The 27,134-nt window shown below is 41.7% G+C and overlaps 1 protein-coding gene across 2 annotated transcripts in view; it reads left to right on the forward strand.

The window, feature by feature from the left end:
* Positions 1 to 1,386: 1,386 nt before the first annotated feature.
* LOC118398505 (sodium/potassium/calcium exchanger 4) overlaps positions 1,387 to 27,134 on the forward strand; it is a 71,491-nt gene continuing 45,743 nt past the window's right edge. Inside the window, exons 1-2 of one of the 2 annotated variants that reach the window (XM_052470804.1) lie at positions 1,387 to 2,468; positions 12,216 to 12,326. In XM_052470804.1, the coding sequence (XP_052326764.1) occupies positions 2,312 to 2,468; positions 12,216 to 12,326 (268 nt within the window). In that variant the 5' untranslated portion in view covers positions 1,387 to 2,311. The remainder of the gene's footprint in view (positions 2,469 to 12,215; positions 12,327 to 27,134) is intronic. The other variant, XM_035793893.2, reaches the window with a different exon arrangement.

Below are 27,134 nucleotides of genomic sequence, written 5' to 3' on the forward strand. Positions count from 1 at the left end.
GAAGATCTGTGAAGTTATTTTGATTTTTACCAATTATCTTTTAAATAGAGGGTCCTGAAAAGGCGACGTTTCTTTTTTTTTGCTGAGTTTAGTATATCAAACTGTGAATAGCCCAGTGGCCAGGGTCAGTCAGTTAGTAAAGTGTGGATGCTGCTCAGGATAGATGCAGACAGAAATTAGATTGGGTTTTTCCAATTCAGCACTATGTAATCGGGCAGGCACCTTCCCCGTTCGCTCTCCCACTCGCCAAGTGCCCTTTTGGGTAGTGATATAATTATATATTTTTGGTATACATTTGTTTGTTCCGTTGTTCTGAACTCACTGCACCAAAGTCTACCCCTATCCCGTCCGTTGGTCTGCTCTGAATTGCAGCCTGGTATCCAAACATGCATTGTGACGCGGGTCACCGTTCGTGTGTGTGTGTGTTGCAAGCTATCTAGTTTAAATATAAACAGTACTGCCACAGCAGCATAAGATATGATTAACATTCGATTTACATCATTCGGTCTGGTTGGCTGATAGCCTATGCGCAGCAGCGCTTCATAATTGATTTCCTTATAGAATCATAGCGGGGGAAAGGGGCTGGAGGTGCTGCAGCACCCCTGATAAATTGAAATAAATGTGTCAAAATTATAGAATAACTGCAGTCTGAAAGAAATGTAATAATTCTGAATAACCTACTACACCATATGTAGGGCTATAATTTAGCCACAGAGGATCAATAGCTTCTTTTAAAAATAGCCTAGCTGTGGATTGTCTGTCTCCCAATAACAAGGCATATCCTGCAGTCGGGATTGCACCTTAAATCTGTCAGTGAACAGCATTCTGACAAAACAGGCCTTTCGTAATATTTCAAATACAATGAAGGGAAAACACAGGTTGGAAAGGAAATGACTCCTGCTGAAAATAAAATGTGAATCTGTCTGCTGTAAGCTACCAAATTATTTTTTCAACATCCAAATAGGCCTATTGAGCGAACATTGTTCAAGTGAGAGTATTTTGGCACAAGCACATCGGTAAGGCCAGTGAGCAGCACATCATTGGGCGAGTCAGTGAAACTGGAAAGCTTTTTTGGGATGATACATTCTTCCTCATATTGTACAATAATTGTCAACACACACCTAGGCCTACAGTAGGCTGTTGATGGATTCAAGATGAGGTTGTTTTGTTTGATCTCAGTTTGTCAAATTAGCCTGTCATTACAATCATTTGTGCAGTAGGCTATTAAAAACATTATGCCAAAGTCTCCAGTCATGCAAATTTACATAGAAGTGCATGAAATGTGTTCATTGAAAAAAGCCATTTCTTTCCTGGACCTAGGCTACTAAAGATGCGCAACTTCTGTAAGCACTGCTACGGCTCAATTCCACTACGCAAATACGATGATACGCATGCAATGATTCATTGTAAATGTGTTTTTTTTGGTAAAAGAAACAAGTTTTATTTCGGAGTGGTCGATGAGCTGCTGTCAGGATTTCAAGGTCGATAGTCCAGTGTTTTCAGTTCAGTTGTAACCGAGCAAAAGACAATAATATTATCCATTGCCGCAAACTATCACGTGGCTGCACATGACACCCTCGGAAAAGTTGCAGTTGGAGGAATCCGGCGAGGTGTTTTAAATGGACCGTAGACTGTAGCTTAAAGGAAAACTGCACCTGGAGCGACGGAGTTGACGATAGTCCCATCATCCGCACGCTTATTATTCTGCTCTACGAATTTAAGGGGAGGTTTTCGAACGATGTGACATGACTGCTACCCGAATGTAACAATTAGTCTAACCTTGATGAAATCCGATTGCGCTCTTCCGCCGTGTATTAATTGGAACCAGTCGGGTGCGCACAGTTCTGCGGCCATATGTTGTTGAATCATTTAACTGAAGAGGATGCTTTAAATGTACATTCAGTAGAACATTGAAGGCTACTTTGAAGGCAACCCGGAATAGCCCCCAATTAATTTCAAATGCCATGGTAGCTTATTTGCTTAAACGTAAAGGTCAGAATCTGGGGTTTGCGAGATACATGCTGAATTGATTGGAGTCCTTCGGAATTGGCCGCCTTGTCATTCATTGCCTGTTGTGTAGGCACGGAATTTTCACGCGCTGTTCTAGCAATCCAACAGCTGAACAACATTGTCTAGGTAGCTCATCCAAACTGACCGCCCCACTACTTCGCATCTGCGCCCCGGCCACTTGAAATGAGGACCGCGTCCCGAGCCTGTTCTGTGTGAAGCCGCGAAAACGGGCAATTCCTTCCGTATCTCCCGTCCGCAGTGAGGCAAGGACATTAAGTCCCCGTTTGGCCGTGCTGCTGCCATGGACCGGGACGAGAACAAGAGCGTCTCGAAAAAGACCATAATCACAAAGATTTTCAAAGTTCGCAGGAGGAGAGAGATGCTTTTCGTGCAAGTGTGTTTTCTCTGCAGTGTCCTCTGCATGGCATGGAGCATGTCAGTATTGCTGACAAAGACAGGTGAGTGTGAGTCGGGGAAACTGCTGAGAAACGCGGGGCAGGGAGGACAGCTGAGAATTCTGCGTTGTAATAGTGCACCCTCTAGCCAGCTAGCCATTAGTTATATACCGAGAATTGTCTTTCACCACGCTTATAAAAATACATTTTCAAGGACATGCAAGCAAAGCATTGTCAGAATCATTTATGGTGCCCCCTCCAGCATTTTTAGATATTCATCTGCATCAAACCATGTTGAGATAAAATTGGAACCACTGATAAAGTGCATGGTTATTGCTCATAATTATTCAGTGCAAAATGCTTAGTGAAGAGATGGTTTATAACAATGTCGAGAGGTTTTGAAAAACTCTGCATTTAGTCTCAATGTCGACGCAGTGGCTGTTTGCCTCGGCATTATGACCCAACGCTCTCATGACAACACTCATATTAATTGTGAGGATACCTCTGTGATATGGGTCACTATAATTTTTCTTCATCGTGTACGATTATGCGTTGGTCTTTCCGTATGCCGCAGTGTGCGCGGCTGCAACACGTTAAGAAGCGTGCAAGGTGGTTTACACCTCGACAACCATATACATCACCTCGGATGTAGGCTGTCATAGAACCTCAACAATATGTTATTGTGTGTGTTGGTAACATTTGGTTTGAGCGTTGTCACCCTGTGGCAAAACGAGAGCACCCAACCTGGCGCATCAGTCGCTCAGCGTTTAAGAGAGAGAATGAGCGTAGGCTGTGGTAATGCTGGCATCATCGTGTCTCGCCCTGGGCTTCACACATCATTGCACACTGGACAGGGCCGGCTCTAGCCTTTTGGGCCCTCCTTTACAGCAATTGTATATATTTTTGCCATGGGGCTCTCGAGAACATTTAGCAATTTTATAAAATTTCCTGAAATTCTACATATTTTGCCATGACTTATGTCAAGTTAAAGTTATCTGAGCGAGTGACTAACAAAATCTATGGGGGTCTGGGCCTCCGGGCTCTTGCCCTTCATGCCTGGTCGTTAATTTGGATGTGATTACTGCATGTTTAGATTGTTAAATTACTCTAGCCAACTATCTAAAAAATGTTAGCTGACATTAACTATTTGAGTGAGTGAAATAAGAGAATCTGCTGATGCACAACCACATTTCAAAACGTGCACCTTGTGTATTCTACTAACTCTAACTCAATAGTAAGTTTAGACCCCGACTGAGTTGCCCATTCCTGGGCTATATGGTAGGCTGTACACCGTGGCAATTTAGCCTGTGGCATTGATTATTAGAAACATTTATTCTCGTGTAAATAGGATAATTTTGTTCAGAAAGTCAGTCTTGTCCAAAAGAGTTTAGTGAGTTAGTCATGACTTGACTTGAGGGGTTGGTTTAGTTGGACATAGCTCATTTGCCCACTCACAGGATACACAGCTGAAATGATTGGACTCTATCCAATCCTACTGCAGAACAGTGTGAGGCAGACCTGCCCATCAGCACAGCAGATACATAAACACATCATGCATTTAACTTGGGAAATACTGCACCAAACACCTTCATGTAAAATTGTGCAAATTACATTTCAGCAAAAACCTCCATTTCTGGAGTTATCCTATATTCATGGACTGTTTTGGGGAAATTACACTGTTTTTTTCATATGGTGTCTCATGAGAGACAAACCTTTAACTGCCACATCAAACCAAGACTGAAATTCGGTGTGTTCAGTCGCTCTTTAAGTTGGATGGCTGACCATGTGTGTGACATGCCCAAACACCAAAGGTTATGGGTCCCCACGCACCTGTCATAAATCACCTCGGGCACGTGTGAACATTCAGAATGAGTTGCCAACACATTAGGAATATGTAATCAGACAAGTAGCCCTGTCCGTTTGCTTTTGAACAGAACATGTGACTGATAAGCTGTGTCACTGACATTTTGTTATGACAGCAATAGAGATTTCACCCTAGATCAATTACAAATGACCAATGGATGTCAGTCATTCTTTCTATGGGCTGTAGTGTTTAGGATTGACACTAAGCTCTGAGAGCACAACTTATACAAAGGACTGGAAGTTTTTTTTGAAGGACTGTCTGGTTTAGGATTTCTGCAGTCACCTTGGCACATCGGTCGGAATGCAATAAAGGAGAGAGAGACGAGAAATGCAGTTTTAAGGGTAATTAGTATACACAGTTGAACAGAGGCACATGGGGGGGGTTTGGATGGAGGTTAAGTGTTGGGATTGTAAGGCCTCTAGGTTGGATAGGAATAATGTGTTAGGGATTGTCTTGTGAGGCCTTGGAGAAAAGTTAGGATGTGAGGGTCTGGAATAGAGATACAAAAGGGGAACATTAAGAACACAATATAAAAGGTGCAGACATGACAAAGTAGATGCCACGGGATTATGGGGAATAGGCTTAACATATAACCTAGGAGACTGGCAGGATAAACGTAACAAATGAGCATTCGCATGGATATAAGTGATATGACCAGTTTCAACAGCATAACATGCATTGTATTCAACACTTTTCTCAGAGAATAAATATATACAGTACCAGTCAAAAGTTTGGACACACCTACTCATTCCATGGTTTTTCTTTATTTTTTAAACTATTTTAGACATTGTAGAATAATAGTGAAGAAATCAAAACTATGAAATAACATTAATGGAATCATATAGTAACCCCCTTGATGACAGCTTTGCACATTCTTGGCATTCTCTCAACCAGCTTCATGAGGAATGCTTTTCCAACAGTCTTGAAGGAGTTCCCACATATGCTGAGCACTTGTTGGCTGCTTTTCCTTCACTCTGCGGTCCAACTCATCCCAAACTATCTCACTTGGGTTGAGGTCGGGTGACTGTGGAGGCCTCATGAAGATGGTTGAGAGAATGCCAAGACTGTGCAAAGCTGTCATCAAGGCAACGGTTGCTAATTTTGAAGAATCTCAAATATAAAATATATTTTGGTTTGTTTAACACTTTTCTTTGGTTACTACATGATTCCACATGTGTTATTTCATAGTTGTGATGTCGTCACTATTTTCTTCACAATGTAGAAAATAGTACAAATTAAGAAAACCAATAGAATGAGTAGGTGTGTTCAAACTATTCACTGGTACTGTAAATGAAAATGCACTTTATCAGTCATGGCCGGGGGAAGGATAGGGCAAACTAAAGCATGCGGCTTACAAAGGGAACTGGAGAGTGAAACATGTAGAGGACAGGTGATTAAGAGAGTGGGAACAGGTTTGGTCGGAAGGGGTGTGGCCTAGGTTAATTGGTAGCATTTGGAGTCCTGTAGAGTGACATTACCCTTCACAATAACACCACATGGGCCTTATGGTGCTTTCAAGACACCTCGGAACAACAACAACAAAAACCTAGGTTAAATCATGACGTCAGTGATCTTCATGTCGGAAATCGGAGCTCTAAAAAGATGCCCGAGTTTCTGACTTGGAATTCCGAGTTGAAAGACAGTTCCCAGTTGTCTTGAACGCACTGATGTCGGATGTCGGAGATTTTCTAGTTCAGAGTTCCTACTGTAGTTCCTAGTTATTTTGAATGCGACAACAGTCCTAACAATTTTGAAACTTCTATTCGATCAAATAAGCCTCACCTAGTAAATTAGTAATGACATATTTTGCTGACCAAATTCAACACTCTCATTGACCTCCATTAAAAAATTCCTTACTTTGTGCGCTTATTTTTTGTCGACAGATTTTGGGTCGGAGAAACCTCTCCCTTCGCTTCTTCCTCTCTGCCGTGACCCTCCACCTCTCCAACCCAGTAGTGGAACATGCCCATCTGCATCCACTCAGGCCCCTGAGCGCAGAAACCCACCATAAATCGCCTCATTATGTTATGTACTCTAGGCCTATGTCCGACCGCACTGATATGTTGGAGTTTTTATTAATTACATTAAAAACAACAAGAGGCTTAAAAGATTATTCTGGAGTGATATACAGACAAGCTTGCCGCAAATCTCTTATTCCCAAAAGGCGGGCTCTAAGGGGACCAAAGTTAAAGCTTTATGGTCAGTAATGGCTTGCCTTTTTTTGCATTTAATCAAGGTTGAATGACCTGTGCACCGTGTGCCGTGATTGTCACCATAAGAGGGTATTTGATAAGAGAGCATGCTGTGTGAATGCCTACCACGATTGAACACGTCTCATGTTTGACATCACCTTTTTGTGAGGCGAGGCAGATGTTGGAGGCAGGTGTTTGATCAGAGAGAAATACAGGTGTAACCTCTCACCTCCCCTCCATTATCTCTGTAATTCTCCCCCCTCCCTAATCCCCTCTGAACGCATCTGACTGCTCCCCATATTGCTCTCAATCCCAAATCACCATAAGAATAGGAACCAGGCATTCGTAATGTCATAATATGCCCATGTCTCTTTTCTGACTCCTGTTTTTATGGATGGGAGTACTCTGGGGTTGTTTGTCTGTGACAAATGTAGTGCCAACAGAATATGGCCAGATGGATGGGAATTGAGTGATGGATTACTTAAGGGTTATGTCTCTCTGTCACCCATTTTGGTTGGAGCAGGGTATGTCTCCATAATGGAGATGGGGAAGGTCGAGTACTTTTGAGAGTACGCCAGGTGGTTACAGAGCTAGGGCCTGGTCTGACAGGTGTGTGTGTGTGTTGTAGGGTGATGGTGAGGGAGATGGCACTGGGATGTCTCAGCAGTGTCAGGGCAGGAAGGCAGAGAGGAGCCGTGTTTGTGTGGGAGCTGTTCGTGGCACAGGAAGTTGGCAGAGATTGATGGGTGTCATTGGTTCATCTCACTCGCCAGCTAATTGGACTGAATTGCAGGATTATGCCTGTTTCGCTCTCTCTCTCTGTAGTCCTAATAGAGCCCTATAAAATCTGTTCAATTTCTTTCCTGATTCTGTGAATCTTTTTCCAAAATTCTGTTTTGTTTTTCCCTGGTTTCAGTTTTCCTAGTATTGTCAGCTTTTGTCAGCAAAACAATTGGATGTTCTAGGTCCACAACAATGCTTAAACCAGATCAGGAGACCACCTTTGAGGTCTGGGGAAAAAAATACACGTTGAATTTTGAGTGTAGTTACCATTTAATGTACGTGAGCACTAGCCAGAGACTAGTGTTTCTGTAGCGCTCATGTGATTGCAGAGTTTGCAAAACAAATGGCCACTGGACTGATGCAAATATTCATGATATCATTCTGCCAGATAGACATGGGCTACTTTGTAGTTAGTATTTAATTGAGAAGGTTTTTGGGAAAGCTTTTCCATCTACCAGCAGACAGTTATCATTAGCATTGACGCTAACGGCTACACAAAGTGAAGACTAGACATACGCATGCAAACACCTCGCACAACACACCGATGGGGGCATTCCTTTTCCGTTTCAGAAGGTTGCAGGTAAATATGAATCACTAATGCATTATGATTAACTTGAGCAAATGAATGCACCTTTGAAAAACTTCAATGTATTTCGTTTTTTTCCCTACTAAGTTAAAAACGTAAAAAAATTGCAAACATTTGTCTCCACCCTATGGCAAAATGTGTAGAATTGCAGGGAATTACCTGTAAAACTGCTACTTTATCTCTTCGCACTGTTGCAAAATATGTCAAATTGCAGCAAAACGCACAGAATTACATTCCCATCAAAGTTGCCTATACCTGATCTACAGCTACCCTTTGGTCTCCCATTCAAGGTTTTATCCAAGCTCAGTTCTGCTTGGCTATGACATTTGTTACTGACTATTACCAATGTGCTATTGTGAGAGTGATTGAGAGATCATCACTTAAAAACGAAATAGATTCACTGCTACTATCAAAGTCATCCTCAAGGGTAATACGTTTAACAGAGCAAATTCAATTGGTCCACACTTGTATCAATCATCAATGATGCTATTTAGGCCTATATACTGTAGCATTTGAAACGTCATCAACAGCAATTGTTTGAATTCAACCCAGAAATCAACTAAAAATGGACAATACAATAGGCCTAGGGCTTCAAGCTCTGGTTGATTTTCAAATTTGATGATATTTAATGATATTATTGAGTTGTGTTTGGTTGTCAACACAAAAAAATGTCAACATTTTGCTCTCAGAACAAGCTTAATTTGCCGGGGCATGGCCTCTACAAGGTGTTGAAAGTGCTCCACAGGGATGCTGACCCATGTTGACGTCAATGCTTCCCACAGTCATCAAGTTGGCTGGATGTCCTTTGGATGGTGGACCATTCTTGATACACACAGGAAACTGTTGAGTGTGAAAAACCCAGCAGCGTTGCAGTTCTTGACACAAACCGCAACGTGTGGCACTTTCTACCATACCCCGTTCAAAAGCACGTCCATGTTTTGTCTTGCCCGTTCACCCTCTGAATGGCACAGATACACAATCCATGTCTCAATTGTCTCAAGGTTTAATAAACTATCTCCTCCCCTTCATCTACTCTGTTTTGACGTGGATTTAACAAGTGACATCAATAAGGGATCGAAGCTTTCACCAGGTCAGTCTATGTTATGGAAATAGTAGGTGTTCTTAATGTTTTGTATCCCGTGTGTATGTTGGATTCACATCTCCATCTCAACCAAAAATCTAAGTTAAAGAATAGGACTAAATCAAATCAAAGTTCTGTTTTAAAAGTGCATTTAAAAGTTTGATTTGATTTGGTCCTACTCTATAACTTATTAATTTGTAGTCAAACTGGAATGAATGCCATAATAAATCAGTGTCACAGAGAACTATTCAAGCAGAAAATACATCTCCTTCAAATGTTGATATTTGGTTGCGTTGACAACCAAACACAATTCAACATCACTTTTGAAACACAACAAATAGCCTTTTTTAAACTTCCTAGTGGTGCAGTGGTCTGAGGCAGTGCATCTCAGTGCTAGACGCACCACTACAGATCCTGGTTCGATTCCAGGCTGTATCACAACCAGTCACAATTTGGAGTCTCACAGGGCAGCTCGCAATTGCCCCAGGGTTGTTAGGGTTTGGCTGGGGTAGGCCATCATTGTAATTAAGAATTTGTTCTTCACTGACGTGCCTAGTTTAAATAAAGGATAGAAAAATACACATTTGGTTCTCTTATTAGATGAAGCCTTGTGATATCTGTATAAACAACCAAAATATCTGACGTTGTATTCTCATTTGAACTTTGCTGTGCTTTTAAATGGTTGAAACGCAGTGATAGACATTTGGGTGACAACTACACCAAAAATCAGACTTTTTTTTGTTTTTCCATTGGAATTTGGTTGTGCTTTTTAGATGGTTGAAAGCATAGTGACAACACATTGGAGATTTAACTACATTTTTGAGTGGGTGAATATAGGTTGTCATCTCATTGATCAACGTCTCAACCAAATATTACCCAATTACCCATGTCAAAATGACATAGGGTAATGTCTTCATCTGCTTCAAGGAAGCAAATTCGTTTTGGTTTTCAAGCACCTAGCTTGTTCTGCCTCACAATTATCATGGTTTCATCCCGAGGCTGCTATCTCTTATAGAATTCAGATGTCGTAACACATCTTAATGTCTTTAACTCAAAGCTTGAGTCTGGATGGTCTGTTCAGTTCTTGACCGTGACTTGACCAAAAATCAATACCCTAAGGGAAAGGTTAGTCAGTCATTCAGTTAAGACGCTAATCCTTTTCTGTTGGTGGTTGAAATCAGTGAGCCCATAACCTAACTGGGGTTACAAACACTGACAGTTTGTAAATCTGGGTTCTTTGCACATTCCAATCTCATTGAAAACCTTCGAGAAATGACTGATGGAAAGCCAGAAGCGTCGCAAGTTGGCCCTGTGTATGGGTGATTTGCATCCAGTAATCGGGAATTAAACAGTTCTCATTTTGTATTCATCCCACTTGAAACACTTAACATTCAAACCTGAAAGGATGGGGGGAAATTCATTGTATTTACTTATGTCACCGTTATTTAACCAGGTAGGCAAGTTGAGAACAAGTTCTCATTTACAATTGCGACCTGGCCAAGATAAAGCAAAGCAGTTAGACACATACAACACAGTTACACATGGAGTAAAACAAACATACAGTAGAAAAATAAGTCTATATATATGATGTGAGCAAATGAAGGGAGGTAAAAGGCACAAAAAAGGCCATGGTGGCAAAGTAAATACAATATAGCAAGTAAAACACTGGAATGGTACATTTGCAGTGGGAGAATGTGCAAAATAGAAAATGGTTGCAAAGGAGCTAAATAAATAAATACAGTAGGGGAAGCAGTAGTTGTTTGGGCTAAATTATAGATGGGCTATGTACAGGTGCAGTAATCTGTGAGCTGCTCTGACAGCTGGTGCTTAAAGATAGTGAGGGATATACAGTGGGGCAAAAAAGTATTTAGTCAGCCACCAATTGTGCAATTTCTCCTACTTAAAAAGATGAGAGAGGCCTGTAATTTTCATCATAGGTACACTTCAACTACGACAGCCCCAAAACATCACTGCTCTAGAGGAGATCTGCATGGAGGAATGGGCCAAAATACCAGCAACAGTGTGTGAAAACCTTGTGAAGACTTACAGAAAACATTTCACCTCTGTCATTGCCAACAAAGGGTATAAAACAAAGTATTGAAATAAACTTTTGTTATTGACCAAATACTTATTTTCCACTATAATTTGCAAATAAATTCTTAAAAAATCCTACAATGTGATTTTCTGTATTTTTTTCCTTCTCATTTTGTCTGTCATAGTTGAAGTGTACCTATGATGAAAATTACAGGCCTCTCATCTTTTTAAGTGGGAGAACTTGCACAATTGGTGGCTGACTAAATACCTTTTTGCCCCACTAAGTGTTTCCAGTTTCAGAGATTTTTGTATTGAAGCCTACTCCATCCTACAATGCATTTAGTTATCAATCTAGTTTGGTAGAATTCCCATGCATATCCATTTAGTTTCAAATGATCAATATTACAATCATTGTCATGATTATTATTATTTTACCTATATTTAACTAGGCAAGTCAGTTAACCCACCGTCATTGAAAATAAGAATTTGTTAACTGCCTGTTCAGGGGCAGAACAACATATTTGTACCTTGTCAGCTCGGGGTTTGAATTTGCAACCTTCCGGTTACTAGTCCAACGCTCTAACCACTAGGCTACCCTGCCGCCCCATGAATGCATCTGTATTTTTCAGCACCTTTTTCACAGATACATTGGTTATGTCTCGATCAATTTTACTCAGTGGTGAGAAAAAGTACTCAATTGTCATTGAGTAAAAGTAAAGATGCCTTAATAGAAAATGATTCAGAGTCACCCAGTAAAATAATACTTTGGTAAAATTTTAAAAGTATCTGGTTTGAAATGTACAGTGGTGTAAAGAGTAAATGCTATACATCAAATTCTTTATATTAAGCAAACCAGATGGCACGTTGTTTTTTTTCGGACAGCCAGGGGAACTCTCTGACATTATTTACAAAAAAGGCAGTATTTGTGTTTAGTGATGAATTTGCCAGATTGGAGGCAGTAGGGATGACAACGCGTTATATTGCTCGGTGTGTGAATACAATCATTTTGCTCTCCTGCGTGAGCATTCAAAATGTTAAAAGGACTTGTGTGTGAAGGAAAATGTATGGGAGTAAAACATGTTATTTAGGAATGTAGCGGAGTAGAATTAGTCAAATATATAAATAGTAAAGTACAGATACTACTTAAGCAGTTTTTTGGGGTATCTTAAAGTATTTTTTAATTATGTACTTAATAACACTGATGTTACTCAACTTCTTTATGTCACATGGCTATGATTTTCTGTGAGCAAGGATGCCCCTTTTCTTCCAGGGTACGGAATAACATTAACAAATGGACACGAGAAGCATGAACATTGGGGAAGGAAGCTCATGGGACATGAACCCGACAACGAGACCGAGTCGAAGAACTGCACAGAGCCAGGTATGCTCCCATCACTGGAGAAAACTACTGTCGACCATGGCAATAGTTTTGTATTTATTATTTGAACCCTGATTACTGTTATATGAGTTACCATGAGTTATCTGAGAGAATATCAGTCAGTTAACATGATCTTTATGAATTATGAAGCCTTTATGCCTTATGTTCTTGTTTTGATAACATACCCACATGGAAAAATGCTTTAGTATACTATGGTATAAATACTATAGTATTCACTGTAGTATTTTTGCAGGCTTTGCTGTAGTATTCATCAGGGTTACCCAACTTGTGGCTGTTTTATTTGTCCCCCCCGAAGTCTTCTGAACAAAAAGTGATGTGTATATATATATATATTTTTTTTTAAAATTTTCCTCGCTGGACATAAAAGATTGTAAAAACACCAGTTATTTTAATTTAGCAAATCTGTGCCCAATTATTCCCATTCTAAATGGAGACACATGATCATATACAAATGTAAGCAAAGTTTGAAATGATCATGTGTTTGTCAAAAATTTTATCTATTTGTGATTCTTGCAGTCTACAAATGATTTGTAATTATATTCCTGCACCCTGACCATACGCTCACTGAATCTAGTTGAGGATCCCTGCTGACATGCCATAATGTTAAATAATGGTGTTGTATTAATTGTGTCAGGCTCACGTTTTACTGGTACAGCATATCCCCACTATTTATTTTACCAGGTCGCCGTACCGAACCGTATCCCCTTACTTTAACCCCTGAATGTGTTACAGCGACGAAATCACGCTCTCCTGCTGCGCTGCGATGTTAGTGGCTGTGATGAAGGGTTCAGACAGTAGTTAATGAACAGTCGGAAGAGTGAATGAAATGGTAGGAGGGACATCCCAGCTTCAAATGGTGTCAGATTTCCCATCCTGCTTCACAAAGGCAGAAGAGACATACTCCTGGGTCCATGAGAATCAGGGCTAACGCTCAAGCAAGCCATTTCCATCTATGGTGTTCACAGATTAATTTATAAGCGAAAATGTCAGTCGGAAACCGGTACCAGAACAACGCAGATCCCTAAAACAGGGGACTTTGCATCTTTAAACACTCTGAGGGTGACACAAGGTAACAGACACTTTGGAAGGTTGTGTTTCCGGCTATTTATAGTTTCTTTGTGACACATTTTGCCCAATGGAGTTTGAGTGTCTGTTTCTCATTACCAGCCACAGCTAGCAGAATCCTTTGGGGGCCTCACTGAAAGTGTTAAGGGTTGAAGCATCGTTTTATAAGAGGACGTTTTGTCAGTGTTAAGTGTTGGAAGTGTTTACTTCAATCTAGGCCTCCATGATTGGAATATGAGTTAACACTTAGTGTTAAAAATAACACATTTTTAACTCTACAAGTGTTTCCCTATCTATAATTTGAGGATGAGTAATTTATTTATATTTTTATATTTACTCTCAAAGTATATTGGATTTGTATTGTCAAGCACTTTGAACATTTAGAGCATTAACTAATTTAAACGCAGTAGGGTCCTTTTGAGACGAGTGCCAGTTGACAAGATTATGTGCTGAAAATTTTACGATTTCTAATCCAGAGGGGGATTATCTTATTTTTTGTTTGTTTACGTCTTCTTGCCCACTGCAGGCAGACTGCCCCACTCATTCCTCCTCTCCTCTTTTCTCCATCCCATTCCTTTTGTTCTACCCTTCTCCTGGCAAACAATATGTTTTATAATCTAAAATCATGGCTATTTTACATGCTCTGCTCATATGAGAGCACAGTTTTGTTTCCAGGAATAAGCTCAGAGTGACCGAGACGCCCACCTAACCTCCTAGAGTCTCCCCATGCGCTCCACCTCAGCCTCGGCCACCTGGGGCAGAGCATGGAGATGTGGGCTGGGGATGGCACCAGGTTAGTCTATATGGATGGATGCTAATTATTATTATCCTAGTTTAAAAAAAAATCCTCAGTATGTACCCCGTCTAAAGTTGCACGTAATTAGGCCAGTGTTTGTGAGATGCACAGATTATCTTCCGCCTGATTTGGTCTTCTCTTTCCTCCTCATCATTATCTCTTCACTTAGTAGTTCTGGGTTCACCAGAGGTGCTAATGTTGATCAGAGCTGGATGACGCTTAATGATGACCGTTGTCGTAAATTAGGTTTATTGGCCATTCAGCAATATTACGTTCTTAGAAATACATTTTTTCCTATAACAAAAAGCTACAAATTATGTTGCTGGTACACTAGACTATGAAGCACAGGGATCAAATAAAAAAACAATATATAATGATATTTTACTTCATTCACAGAATCATTATATGGACTGGAATGCTTCCGTATTTTTTTATTTTTTGACCCTTCACTCACTTCAGTCATTAACCCTCACTCTGATCTAATTAAAACGTGTGTTTTAGAATGTACTTTCTCCTTTGACTGTCCTAATGATGAATGCGAACTGTTGTACTGCTGTAGCTGTAGTTCTGCTTAATTTGAAAGCAGTACTGTTTTATTAGCCTTTACACGGTGACGTGATCCAAATTGGCGAGGGAACAATTTGTTTGTCACTTGTACTTTGTTACAGGCACTTACTCAAATGCTGCGGGGCTTTTAAACGATTGAATTTCTTTCAGGCCCCCAATGCTAATTTGCAGACTTGACACTGTTTTTTTGTGAGGGAGAAGGAAATCAAGGTTAAATCGCAGTAGGAATATGTTGGCCAAATACTGTACATTTACTCTTTTTTTTCCAGTAGCATAATTAATATTCTATGGTACATTAGAACTGAATGCTAGTTTCAAATACATGCAAATTAAAAATAGCATATCACGACATTTCGATTTGAAATCTTTTTGACATAAGAGAAACCTTGAGGGAATCTTATTTGAGTCAGAAAAGGGTGTTCATATGATAGGGAAGATATACAAAACCTTGCAGAGACCATATCCAACGGACAATGTTTTAGACTTTTTTTAAACTATTGGAACTAAGACTTGAAAAGAACTGACATTGGCACAAGATGGAGGGAAAGTTGAAGCATAAATTACAGTTAACAAAAATATACACTTAATCCAGTATAAACTACAGAATTTATTATACAAGAGACAAAATTCACAAATTCTACAGCACAACGGCAGAGTCATGTCTTAAGTATAAAACCAATAATGACTCAATAATCCGTGCTTTCTGGGAATGCTATAAAGTCCAAAAGTTATGAGCGGGGCTAGAAAGTTGGCTGTTAGAAGTATTACAATGTAAACCTTTATTCTGCCAGTCTGCATACTTCAAGACATGGCATATGGGAGTGTAGTGAGATACCCAATGGGCTGGACGCTTCACTTCTCGTCACTCAACTTGAAAACAACGTACACTAAAAGCATCAATAACACAATCTAATGATTTATTTATTTGAAAAAACGAATTGGTACAATTTTAAGGCCAAGTGGCAAACAATAATTCAGGCACTAGGGGTGGGGGTGTGAACATGCGGGTCTAGGCAGATGAGATGAAGTCCTTGTTTGTGTGTGTCTCCGCAAGTTGTTGTTCGTTTAAGTTAGTATCTGGAATGAAAAAAAATAATTTATATATATATATATATAAGATTTGAATGCTAAAAAGCAAAGTAGAACTGAAAAATAAAGCAAAGGTTATTATGGCTTTAGTTTCTAGTATGTAATAATCCCCTGGGGGATTTTTTGATTACAGTGGTTTTAGATACTGCATCACACTAATCTGGAAGAAGGAACATGGGAGGGAGGGATGTGGAGGGGGAGAGATGAGTGTATGTTGCATGTTTTTGGCATGGAGCGAGAGGAGAAGGTGAGTCACACTGCCCCCAAAAATGACACGTTATGGCGCTGGCAGCCTTGATACGGCTGTGTCTGCATTTGTGTTTGTGTGTGTGTATATATATATATATATATATACTGGTAAAAAGTTTTAGTGCACCTACTCATTGAAGGGGTTTTCTTATTTTTTTAAACTATTTTCTACATTGTAGAATAATAGTGAAGACATCAAACTATGTAGAACCATCTAGTAACCCCCCCAAAAGTGTTAAACTATTTTTATTTTAGATTGTGCAAAGCTGTCATCAAGGCAAAGGGTGGCTACTTTGAACAATCTTGGCATTCTCTCAACCAGCTTCATGAGGTATTCACATAATTTTGCACGCCCAATTTTTCAGTTTTTGATTTGTTAAAAAAGTTTGAAATATCCAATAAATGTCGTTCCACTTCATGATTGTGTCCCAATTGTTGTTGATTCTTAAAAAAAAATACAGTTTTATATCTTTATGTTTGAAGCCTGAAATGTGGCAAAAGGTCGCAAAGTTCAAGGGGGCCGAATACTTTCGCAAGGCACTGTATGTGAGTGTGTGTTTGCGAGAGAGACAGGGCTGGAGAAAATGAGGTACAGTAGAGGCTGTAGTGTTGGGATAATTGATTAAGGGTTGAGTGCCAGAGACGTGTGGCGGTGAGAAGCCGTAGCCTGCTCTCCAGCCCACTCTCCCTGCTCACCCTCCCTTGGTGGCGAGTCATGCAGGTTTGTCCATTTTGGGGAAACACCAGAAGGCATTTTAAAAGGGGAATTACACAAGCAGAGGATTATGCTGCTACCGTGTAATGGAACCTGATCTTGGTTCTGCTTCTTGCTCGCAAGCCAACACGAAAAACAATACAGGGCCTGGTTCATTTGCCACCAAACGGGAGAAAGTGGACTGAAGCGATTCCGTGAAGGTGGCTACACGGAATCGTTTCCCGGCCCCGTCAGCAAAAGTTTGCGCACGCAGTTCGTAATCAGAAATCTCGTTGTTTACCTAGCAGTGGACATGATCGCGTGCAACTTCAAGTGCAGCTTATGCAAGTTAACAAACACGTGGATCAGATGGTTATCGTCTACAACATCATCTGAGGATTGATTACCGAGAAAGATAGCAAGCCAGCGAGGCAAAGGAACATATTAGGAAGTTGTTGCTAATGTTTGGTACACTCAGAGTACTTGTTGAACATAGCTATAACTATCATTCTCTAGTGTTTTCATGTTTGTCACTTTTAAGTTTGTCAAGGTCTCGACATCAGAGTTAGCGTGATAAACAAAACATTGCTCTATTGAAAACGCTCATTTCCTTTTTTCGTTGCAAAACGTTTTAAAATGTTGGGTGCCCTATTGAACAGAACCCAGTAGAGATAATGGGTGAATGAGTGAGTGTACCAGGAGGCTGAAAAGATTTGGCAAGGGCCCTCCTCAAAAAGTTCTACAGCTGCACCATTGAGAGCATCTTGACTGGCTGCATCACCACTTGGTACGGCAACTGCAAGTCAACCGACTGCGACGCTCGACAGGGAGTGGTGAGTACGGCCCACTACATCACTGGGCCCGAGCTCCCTGCCTTCCTGGACTTCTATACATTCTATACAGTCCCAAAACATTTTCAAAGACTCCAGTCACCCAAGACTGTCCTCTGCTACTTTATGGCAAGCCATACAAATGCAACAAGTCTGGAAACAAAATGACCCTGAACAACTTCTACCCCACAAGCCTTAAGATTGCTAAGCAATACTGCTAAATAGCTTATCAAATGGCTACCCAGACTAACTGCATTGAGCCTTTTTATGCACTGACTCTCTTTCACTGACTCTATGCGCACACACTGGACTCTACCCACACACTCACACCTATTTACACTGACACCCCAACACACACACTACATACGCCCACACACACATGTGCGAACATGCGCACACATGCATACTGACGCCAAACACACGCTCACACACACACACTTTCACACTCACCACATACGCTGCTGCGCCTGTCTATTATCTATCCTTTTGCCTAGCCACTTTACCCCTACCTACAGTGCCTTCAGAAATGATTCACACCTTTTGACTTTCTCCACATGTGTTACAGCCTGAATTTAAAATGGATTCCATTTTGATTTTGTTTCACTGATCTACACACAATAACCCATCATGTCAAAGTGGAATTATATATTTTTTGAACATGTTTATAAATTCATAAAAATTAAAAGCTGAAATGTCCTGAGTCAATAAGTATTCAACCCCTTTGTTAAGGCAAGCCTCAATAAGTTTAGGACTAAAAATTTGCATAACAAGTCTCATAAGTTGCATGGACTCACTCTGGGGGCAATAGTGTTTAACAAGATTTTTAAATGACAAACTAATCTCTGTAGCCCACACATACAATTATCTGTAAGGTATCTCAGTGGAGCAGTGCATCTCAAACACAGATTCAACCACAAATACCAGGGAGGTTTTCCAATGCCTCGCAAAGAAGGGCACCTATTGGTAGATGGATAAAAATACATTTACATTTAAGTCATTTAGCAGACGCTCTTATCCAGAGCGACATACAAATTGGTGCATTCACCTTATGACATCCAGTAGAATAGTCACTTTACAATAGTGCATCTAAATCTTAAGGGGGGGTGAGAAGGATTACTTATCCTATCCTAGGTATTCCTTAAAGAGGTGGGGTTTCAGGTGTCTCCGGAAGGTGGTGATTGACTCCGCTGTCCTGGCGTCGTGAGGGAGTTTGTTCCACCATTGGGGGCCAGAGCAGCGAACAGTTTTGACTGGGCTGAGCGGGAACTGTACTTCCTCAGTGGTAGGGAGGCGAGCAGGCCAGAGGTGGATGAACGCAGTGCCCTTGTTTGGGTGTAGGGCCTGATCAGAGCCTCGAGGTACTGAGGTGCCGTTCCCCTCACAGCTCCGTAGGCAAGCACCATGGTCTTGTAGCGGATGCGAGCTTCAACTGGAAGCCAGTGGAGAGAGTGGAGGAGCGGGGTGACGTGAGAGAATTTGGGAAGGTTGAACACCAGACGGGCTGCGGCGTTCTGGATGAGTTGTAGGGGTTTAATGGCACAGGCAGGGAGCCCAGCCAACAGCGAGTTGCAGTAGTCCAGACGGGAGATGACAAGTGCCTGGATTAGGACCTGCGCCGCTTCCTGTGTGAGGCAGGGTCGTACTCTGCGGATGTTGTAGAGCATGAACCTACAGAAACGGGCCACCGCCTTGATGTTAGTTGAGAACGACAGGGTGTTGTCCAGGATCACGCCAAGGTTCTTAGCGCTCTGGGAGGAGGACACAATGTAGTTGTCAACCGTGATGGCGAGATCATGGAACGGGCAGTCCTTCCCGGGAGGAAGAGCAGCTCCGTCTTGCCGAGGTTCAGCTTGAGGTGGTGATCCGTCATCCACACTGATATGTCTGCCAGACATGCAGAGATGCGATTCGCCACCTGGTCATCAGAAGGGGGAAAGGAGAAGATTAATTGTGTGTCGTCTGCATAGCAATGATAGGAGAGACCATGTGAGGTTATGACAGAGCCAAGTGACTTGGTGTATAGCGAGAATAGGAGAGGGCCTAGAACAGAGCCCTGGGGGACACCAGTGGTGAGAGCGCGTGGTGAGGAGACAGATTCTCGCCACGCCACCTGGTTGGAGCGACCTGTCGGGTAGGACGCAATCCAAGCGTGGGCCGCGCCGGAGATGCCCAACTCGGAGAGGGTGGAGAGGAGGATCTGATGGTTCACAGTATCGAAGGCAGCCGATAGGTCTAGAAGGATGAGAGCAGAGGAGAGAGAGTTAGCTTTAGCGGTGCGGAGCGCCTCCGTGATACAGAGAAGAGCAGTCTCAGTTGAATGACTAGTCTTGAAACCTGACTGATTTGGATCAAGAAGGTCATTCAGAGAGAGATAGCGGGAGAGCTGGCCAAGGACGGCACGTTCAAGAGTTTTGGAGAGAAAAGAAAAGAAAGAAGGGATACTGGTCTGTAGTTGTTGACATCGGAGGGATTGAGTGTAGGTTTTTTCAGAAGGGGTGCAACTCTCGCTCTCTTGAGGACGGAAGGGACGTAGCCAGCGGCCAGGGATGAGTTGATGAGCGAGGTAAGGGAGAAGGTCTCCGGAAATGGTCTGGAGAAGAGAGGGGGGATAGGGTCAAGCGGGCAGGTTGTTGGGCGGCCGGCCGTCACAAGACGCGAGATTTCATCTGGAGAGAGAGGGGAGAAAGAGGTCAGAGCACAGGGTAGGGCAGTGTGAGCAGAACCAGCGGTGCCGTTTGACTTAGCAAACGAGGATCGGATGTCGTCGACCTTCTTTTCAAAATGGTTGACGAAGTCATCTGCAGAGAGGGAGGAGGGGGGGAGGGGGGGGGAGGATTCAGGAGTGAGGAGAAGGTGGCAAAGAGCTTCCTAGGGTTAGAGGCAGATGCTTGGAATTTAGAGTGGTAGAAAATGGCTTTAGCAGCAGAGACAGAGGAGGAAAATGTAGAGAGGAGGGAGTGAAAGGATGCCAGGTCCGCAGGGAGGCGAGTTTTCCTCCATTTCCGCTCAGCTGCCCGGAGCCCTGTTCTGTGAGCTCGCAATGAGTCGTCGAGCCACGGGGCGGGAGGGGAGGACCGTGCCGGCCTGGAGGATAGGGGACATAGAGTCAAAGGATGCAGAAAGGGAGGAGAGGAGGGTTGAGGCAGAATCAGGAGAGGGCAGAGGGAAGAGATGATAGGATGGAAGAGGAGAGAGTAGCGGGGGAGAGAGAGCGAAGGTTGGGACGGCGCAATACCATCCGAGTAGGGGCAGTGTGGGAGGTGTTAGATGAGAGCGAGAGGGAAAAGGATACAAGGTAGTGGTCGGAGACTTGGAGGGGAGTTGCAATGAGGTTAGTGGAAGAACAGCATCTAGTAAAGATGAGGTCGAGCGTATTGCCTGCCTTGTGAGTAGGGGGAAGGTGAGAGGGTGAGGTCAAAAGAGGAGAGGAGTGGAAAGAAGGAGGCAGAGAGGAATGAGTCAAAGGTAGACGTGGGGAGGTTAAAGTCGCCCAGCACTGTGAGAGGTGAGCCGTCCTCAGGAAAGGAGCTTATCAAGGTATCAAGCTCATTGATGAACTCTCCGAGGAACCTGGAGGGCGATAAATGATAAGGATGTTAAGCTTGAAAGGGCTGGTAACTGTGACAGCATGGAATTCAAAGGAGGCGATAGACAGATGGGTGAGGGGAGAAAGAGAGAATGACCTCTTGGGAGAGATGAGGATCCCGGTGCCACCACCCCGCTGACCAGAAGCTCTCGGGGTGTGTGAGAACACGTGGGCGGACGAAGAGAGAGCAGTAGGAGTAGCAGTGTTGTCTGTGGTGACCCATGTTTCCGTCAGTGCCAAGAAGTCGAGGGACTGGAGGGAAGCATAGGCTGAGATGAACTCTGCCTTGTTGGCCGCAGATCGGCAGTTCCAGAGGCTACCGGAGACCTGGAACTCCACGTGGGTCGTGCGCGCTGGGACCACCAGATTAGGGTGGCGCGGCCACGCGGTGTGGAGCGTTTGTATGGTCTGTGCAGAGAGGAGAGAACAGGGATAGACAGACACATAGTTGACAGGCTACAGAAGAGGCTACGCTAATGCAAAGGAGATTGGAATGACAAGTGGACTACACGTCTCGAATGTTCAGAAAGTTAAGCTTACGTAGCAAGAATCTTATTGACTAAAATTATTAAAATGATACAGTACTGCTGAAGTAGGCTAGCTGGCAGTAGCTGCGTTGTTGACACTACACTAATCAAGTCGTTCCGTTGAGTGTAATAGTTTCTACAGTGCTGCTAATTGGGGGCTAGCTGGCTCGCTAGCAGTGTTGTTTACGTTACGTTGCGTTAAAGAACGACAATAGCTGGCTAGCTAACCTAGAAAATCGCTCTAGACTACACAATTATCTTTGATACAAAGACTGCTATGTAGCTAGCTATGTAGCTAGCTACTATCAAACAAATCAAACCGTTGTACTGAAATGAAATGAAAATGTGATACTACCTGTGAATGCGACCGGGTTGTTGAGTTCTATTCAGTAGACGTTGGCTAGCTGTTAGCTGTTAGCTGTTGGCTAGCTAGCAGAGTCTCCTACGTTAAGGACGACAAATAGCTGGCTAGCTAACCTCGGTAAATTAAGATAATCACTCCAAGACTACACACTAAACTACACAATTATCTTGGATACAAAGACAGCTATGTAGCTAGCTAACACTAAACTAATCAAGTCGTTCAGTTGAGTGTAATAGTGTAATAGCACTACAGTGCTGCTAATCTGTGGGCGTTTGCTAGCTGGCTAGCTGCTGGGCGAATAGCAGTGAAGGCTACGTTAGGGCGACGAAATACGATAATTATGCAATTATCTCTGATACAAGGACGGCTATGTAGCTAGCTAAGAAGAAATTGCTAAGATTAGACAAATCAACCGTTGTACTATAATGAAATGTAATGAAAAAGTTATACTACCTGCGGAGCCAAGTGCGATGCGACCGCTCGCTCCAACCCGGAAGTAGGGTGCTTTAACACTGTTTAACAGTACTTTAACACTGTTACCACAGCTTTAGCGCAAACCCACAGCCCCAAATATTTAGCCTATAATAAAGCATAAACAGATATTGAATATCCTTTTTTGAGCATGGTGAAGTTATTAATGACTTTCGAAGGTGTATCAATACACCCAGTCACTACCAAAGATACAGTTGTCTTTCCTAACTCAGTTGCCGGTGAGGAAGGATACCTCACAGGGATTTCACCATGAGGCCAATGGTGACTTTAAAACAGTTACAGAGTTTAATGGCTGTGATAGGAGAACATTGAGGATGGATCAACAGCAGTGCAGTTACTCCACAATACTAACCTAATTAATTAACAGAGTGCAAAAAATGTGGGGTAATTTTGACAACCCAGTACTGGGTCAATATTGGGCAAACACAGCATTGGGTTAATTCAACCCAGCGGGCTTGGGTTGTGCTTCTAACTCAACAAATTAGACTTTATTTCTGGGTAAAAACAACCCAGTGTGTTGGGTTGTGACAAACCCAGCACATTGGGTAGGGGGATTGACCCAGAGGTCATTCTAATTTCAATTTTGCGTGCATATTTTAGCCTTCTCTACCATCCCATACACTCAAGATACAATGTTGAATTTAAAATAATTAATTTCTATTGCCTGCATTTCAGAACATACCAAATGTATTTCTATAGCCCTTACATCAGCTGATATCTCAAAGTGCTGTAACAGAAACCCAGCATAAAACTCCAAACAGCAAGCAATGCAGGTGTAGAAGCACAGTGGCTAGGAAAAACTCCCTAACATACATCATGTCAGAAAATGTACAATAATATATTTTTAAATAGCACATTGAAACAAAACCCTATTGTCTAAATATGTATTAATTCACAAGATAGGATTGTTTATTATAATTTATTTGGATTATTTCATGAACCCCGAAAAGTTCAAACATCAGAATAAAGCCTCAGTTGAAATTGATGTGAACACTTCGATTGCAATCTCCGAAAAACAAAGCTTGCATGCGTGTGACACTGTCTGTTTTAAGTGGTAGTAACACAGATCTGTCTATCAGACGGTGCCAGAGCTAATCAATGGATATTCACATTCATTGACACACTACAGCTATCTTAGGTGACAGCACACACACGCACACACACCATGCTGTTTTGACATACAATAATGGTCTACATTTGGGTCGAGTTAAAACCATTCTCACCCAGCACAAGTGTAAAATAAACATTTGAAGGTCACTACTAAGGACCTGGACTAATGACTCATTACTTAATAACTGTATTTCATTCATAAAGCACTTTTCACAATCCGCAATGTAAAATTTGTATTTAAAATGAATTGTAATAGAATGAACGTGTACCAGAACGCACTTCAGTATTTGAACTAAAGGCAAATGAGACAAATACCATACCGTAAGCAAAAAGCAGGCACAAATGTATTAAAAAACAAAATAAAAGTCAATTTAACAGAGCTATAAATAGTGCCTTAAGTGCATATTAGCATCGGAACGAGACACTTCTGGCTCATCCAGCCATTGATCTATTCATTCACAGGAACACATCAGCTGGAGGGCTGTGCTTCCTCCTGTCACTTCTCACACTACATACAAGAGCAGAAAAGTGTACACTATTGTTCAGTGGAAAAAAGACATGCGCGCAGCCGTCGTACTGTGAGCTATTCTGTAGCCAATACACTGTGGTCTGTAGGAGGTCCCATCCTGGGGCACAGTGGGAAAGTTGTTATGAAGCACATAATAGGGCTTGAAGCACACATCCAGTGCCACAAGCAGTGTACCTTGCTCCAATGCCCGTCCACTAATGACCAAAAACACCTGTAAGCAGTCCCCAAGAGTCAACACAAATGGGTAGGGTCAGGACACCTCCGCCTGGTGCAGTTAATCAACTATGTTGGTCCCAACCTGTTGGTGAAATCATTTGATTTTAGAATATGAGGACTTGTGCAAATCATGGAGGGACACTGACAATGCCATCACACATTGTATTTTGTGTATTTTATTGCAATTTACGTCAATCAACACCCAATCCCTGTTTTAAAGCCTATACCTTCCATTCATTTTGGGCTGGAGCTCAAAGGTTCATTTACACAACACAAACCTTGTTTCCATCCAACCATTTCATGCAGATGAATTACCTGATGCATGAAAAAAGTCAGAGGTGGTGGAAACATGAAATGCTGGTGCAATTTTATAAATGCCTACAGACAATTTGTTCGTTCGACATGGTGTGATCTTTTTGTGTAGTTAAAATGAATTATGCGAGAAATGGCAGTGGAAACTCAGCAGTTTATTAGCTACAGATGAAATAAGTTATGAACTTCACAGGATCGTAAAAGTGCAAGGTGGTGATGAGCTTGATGCACCTTTCCAATAAATATTGAGGGTCTAATTTTGGTGACATGATGATCGATGCTTGGTGGCCGTTTGACAATGTAAATATCTCTCTTATCCGTAATAATCTCATGATGTAGATAGTCTACCACAACTGTATGTGCGAGCTGTTGACTAGAGCTCATGTGTCAAGACCAGAGTGGGCACATTCGCTATATAATGCAACAGTTTGTGACAAAACCATCAGTAGAGTTGAAAATGATGGAAACCCATTTAACTTCTATTTTTTTTTATTCGATACATGGGAATTTAACGGCAACATACATTTTTATGTACACTACATCATCAAGCACAGCCTTTTCTCCGCAAAAGTCAGTTTGCTGGAAACATCTTCAGTGGGAAAATGCACAACAGATTTTGGAATGCTGTTCCTTTCATTCAAGGTTTACAAAATGCCATACTCTAATTATCCCAATAATTTCCCTATGCGAATTACTTCCAGCCTATCTTGAAGACTGGTGTTGGGATGACTACTGGCAGAAGTCTTAAAGCAATGTCACTGTTGTGGAAATTCTAGAGGGACACTTGAAGTGTCCATTTGCACACACTGTATATAGACTTTATTTTTTTCTATTGTGTTATTGACTGTACGCTTGTTTATTCCATGTGTAACTCTGTGTTGTTGTTTGTCGCACTGCTTTGCTTTATCTTGGCCAGGTCGCAGTTGTAAATGAGAACTTGTTCTCAACTAGCTTACCTGGTTAAATAAAGGTGAAAAAAAGAAGTAAATCTTAAATTAATCATTGTTTATTATCAGCACACTGGAGTGGTTCCAACCAACTCAATGCACCAAGTACACATGTCGATCAGGAGCTCTATCGGGGCAGTCCCGTTTTATATACAGACAAGTTACATTAGCATGATTTAGCTTATTCATCATTCATAATTAATTAAGAATGAACATTTGCTTCATGCATGTGACAGACCAATACCTCATGATGCTTCTTCTCTCTAATCTGAGACCTTGAAACTGAGATGTTTCATAATCAAAACAAGGGTCAGGGCGTAATACCAAATTGCAGATATTGATAGTGAGGATTCGTTCAATTAGTTACTTGCATGAACACAGAAATTGGTTAATAGAAAAGCACCAACATAATATGTTCCATCACATTTCGTCCTCTTATCACTCAATCTGTGATAATTATCATTGTCACGCTGGTATAAAGGATTTGGAGACCCCCAAAACAAACATGCATACAGAAACACAGCCTTCGCCTAAGACTAGCTTACTGCTACTTCCTATACATATAATAACTCTAGATAACATTATACATAAATCACTCAGGTTACAGAACTTTCACATGCACACAACTCTCACATCCACATTCACTTAGTACTATTCCCAAACACTCGGTAATCTCCCTTATTACCCCATGAGCATCTTCAACGATTCTCCTGTTGTTACTTCCTATGCACAATATATATCTTTATATACACCTCGTGCTATTATCAGTGGCTGCAGACCATGTAAACACTTCTCTTATGAATGCCCACAGACAGCTGTCAGCGGGGCATTCCATTCCATTACATGTCCTCATTGGTCAGACGGGAAATTTCCCTCACGCTTCATAACATTTTCCATCACATCACCTTGTGTATCTGAAGAGAAGAATGTTTAGTGAATAACTTATAGTTTATAAATAAATTAGCATCTGAGGCACCACCAGCAGGGTAATTTCAAACTATACCTGCACTTCGAAGAGAAGATCTTGAGCCTGCTTCTCTCTGGGCTGGCGAAGCAAAGTTTTTTTTTTTGTCCTTGTAGACCGCAATCCAGCTATTAGTCAGTTTCCTGGAGCAGTCCGGCTTTAAATTGTAGAAGTCCTGAGCAATCTGTAGTGACTGATAATTACTTTTTCTGTAATATGTTATTTATCTTTTTCTTTTGACAAATAAAAACATACATTGACAAAAACAATACACAACTTAACATTTACATACAGTACATATCCACAAAAATGTATGACATCACACTTGCTCAGATCCACATGTTCACACGTTTAAACGTTTAAAAATACCTGAAGTTGTATTACAAAATAGTTAGAAATATTTTGGCAAAGTTTATAGGCAACTTTTGAAATATTGTGTAGTGACGTTGCGTT

This window comes from Oncorhynchus keta, chromosome 19 (assembly GCF_023373465.1).
Source record: "Oncorhynchus keta strain PuntledgeMale-10-30-2019 chromosome 19, Oket_V2, whole genome shotgun sequence".
In the NCBI taxonomy this organism is placed as follows: Eukaryota; Metazoa; Chordata; class Actinopteri; order Salmoniformes; family Salmonidae; genus Oncorhynchus; species Oncorhynchus keta.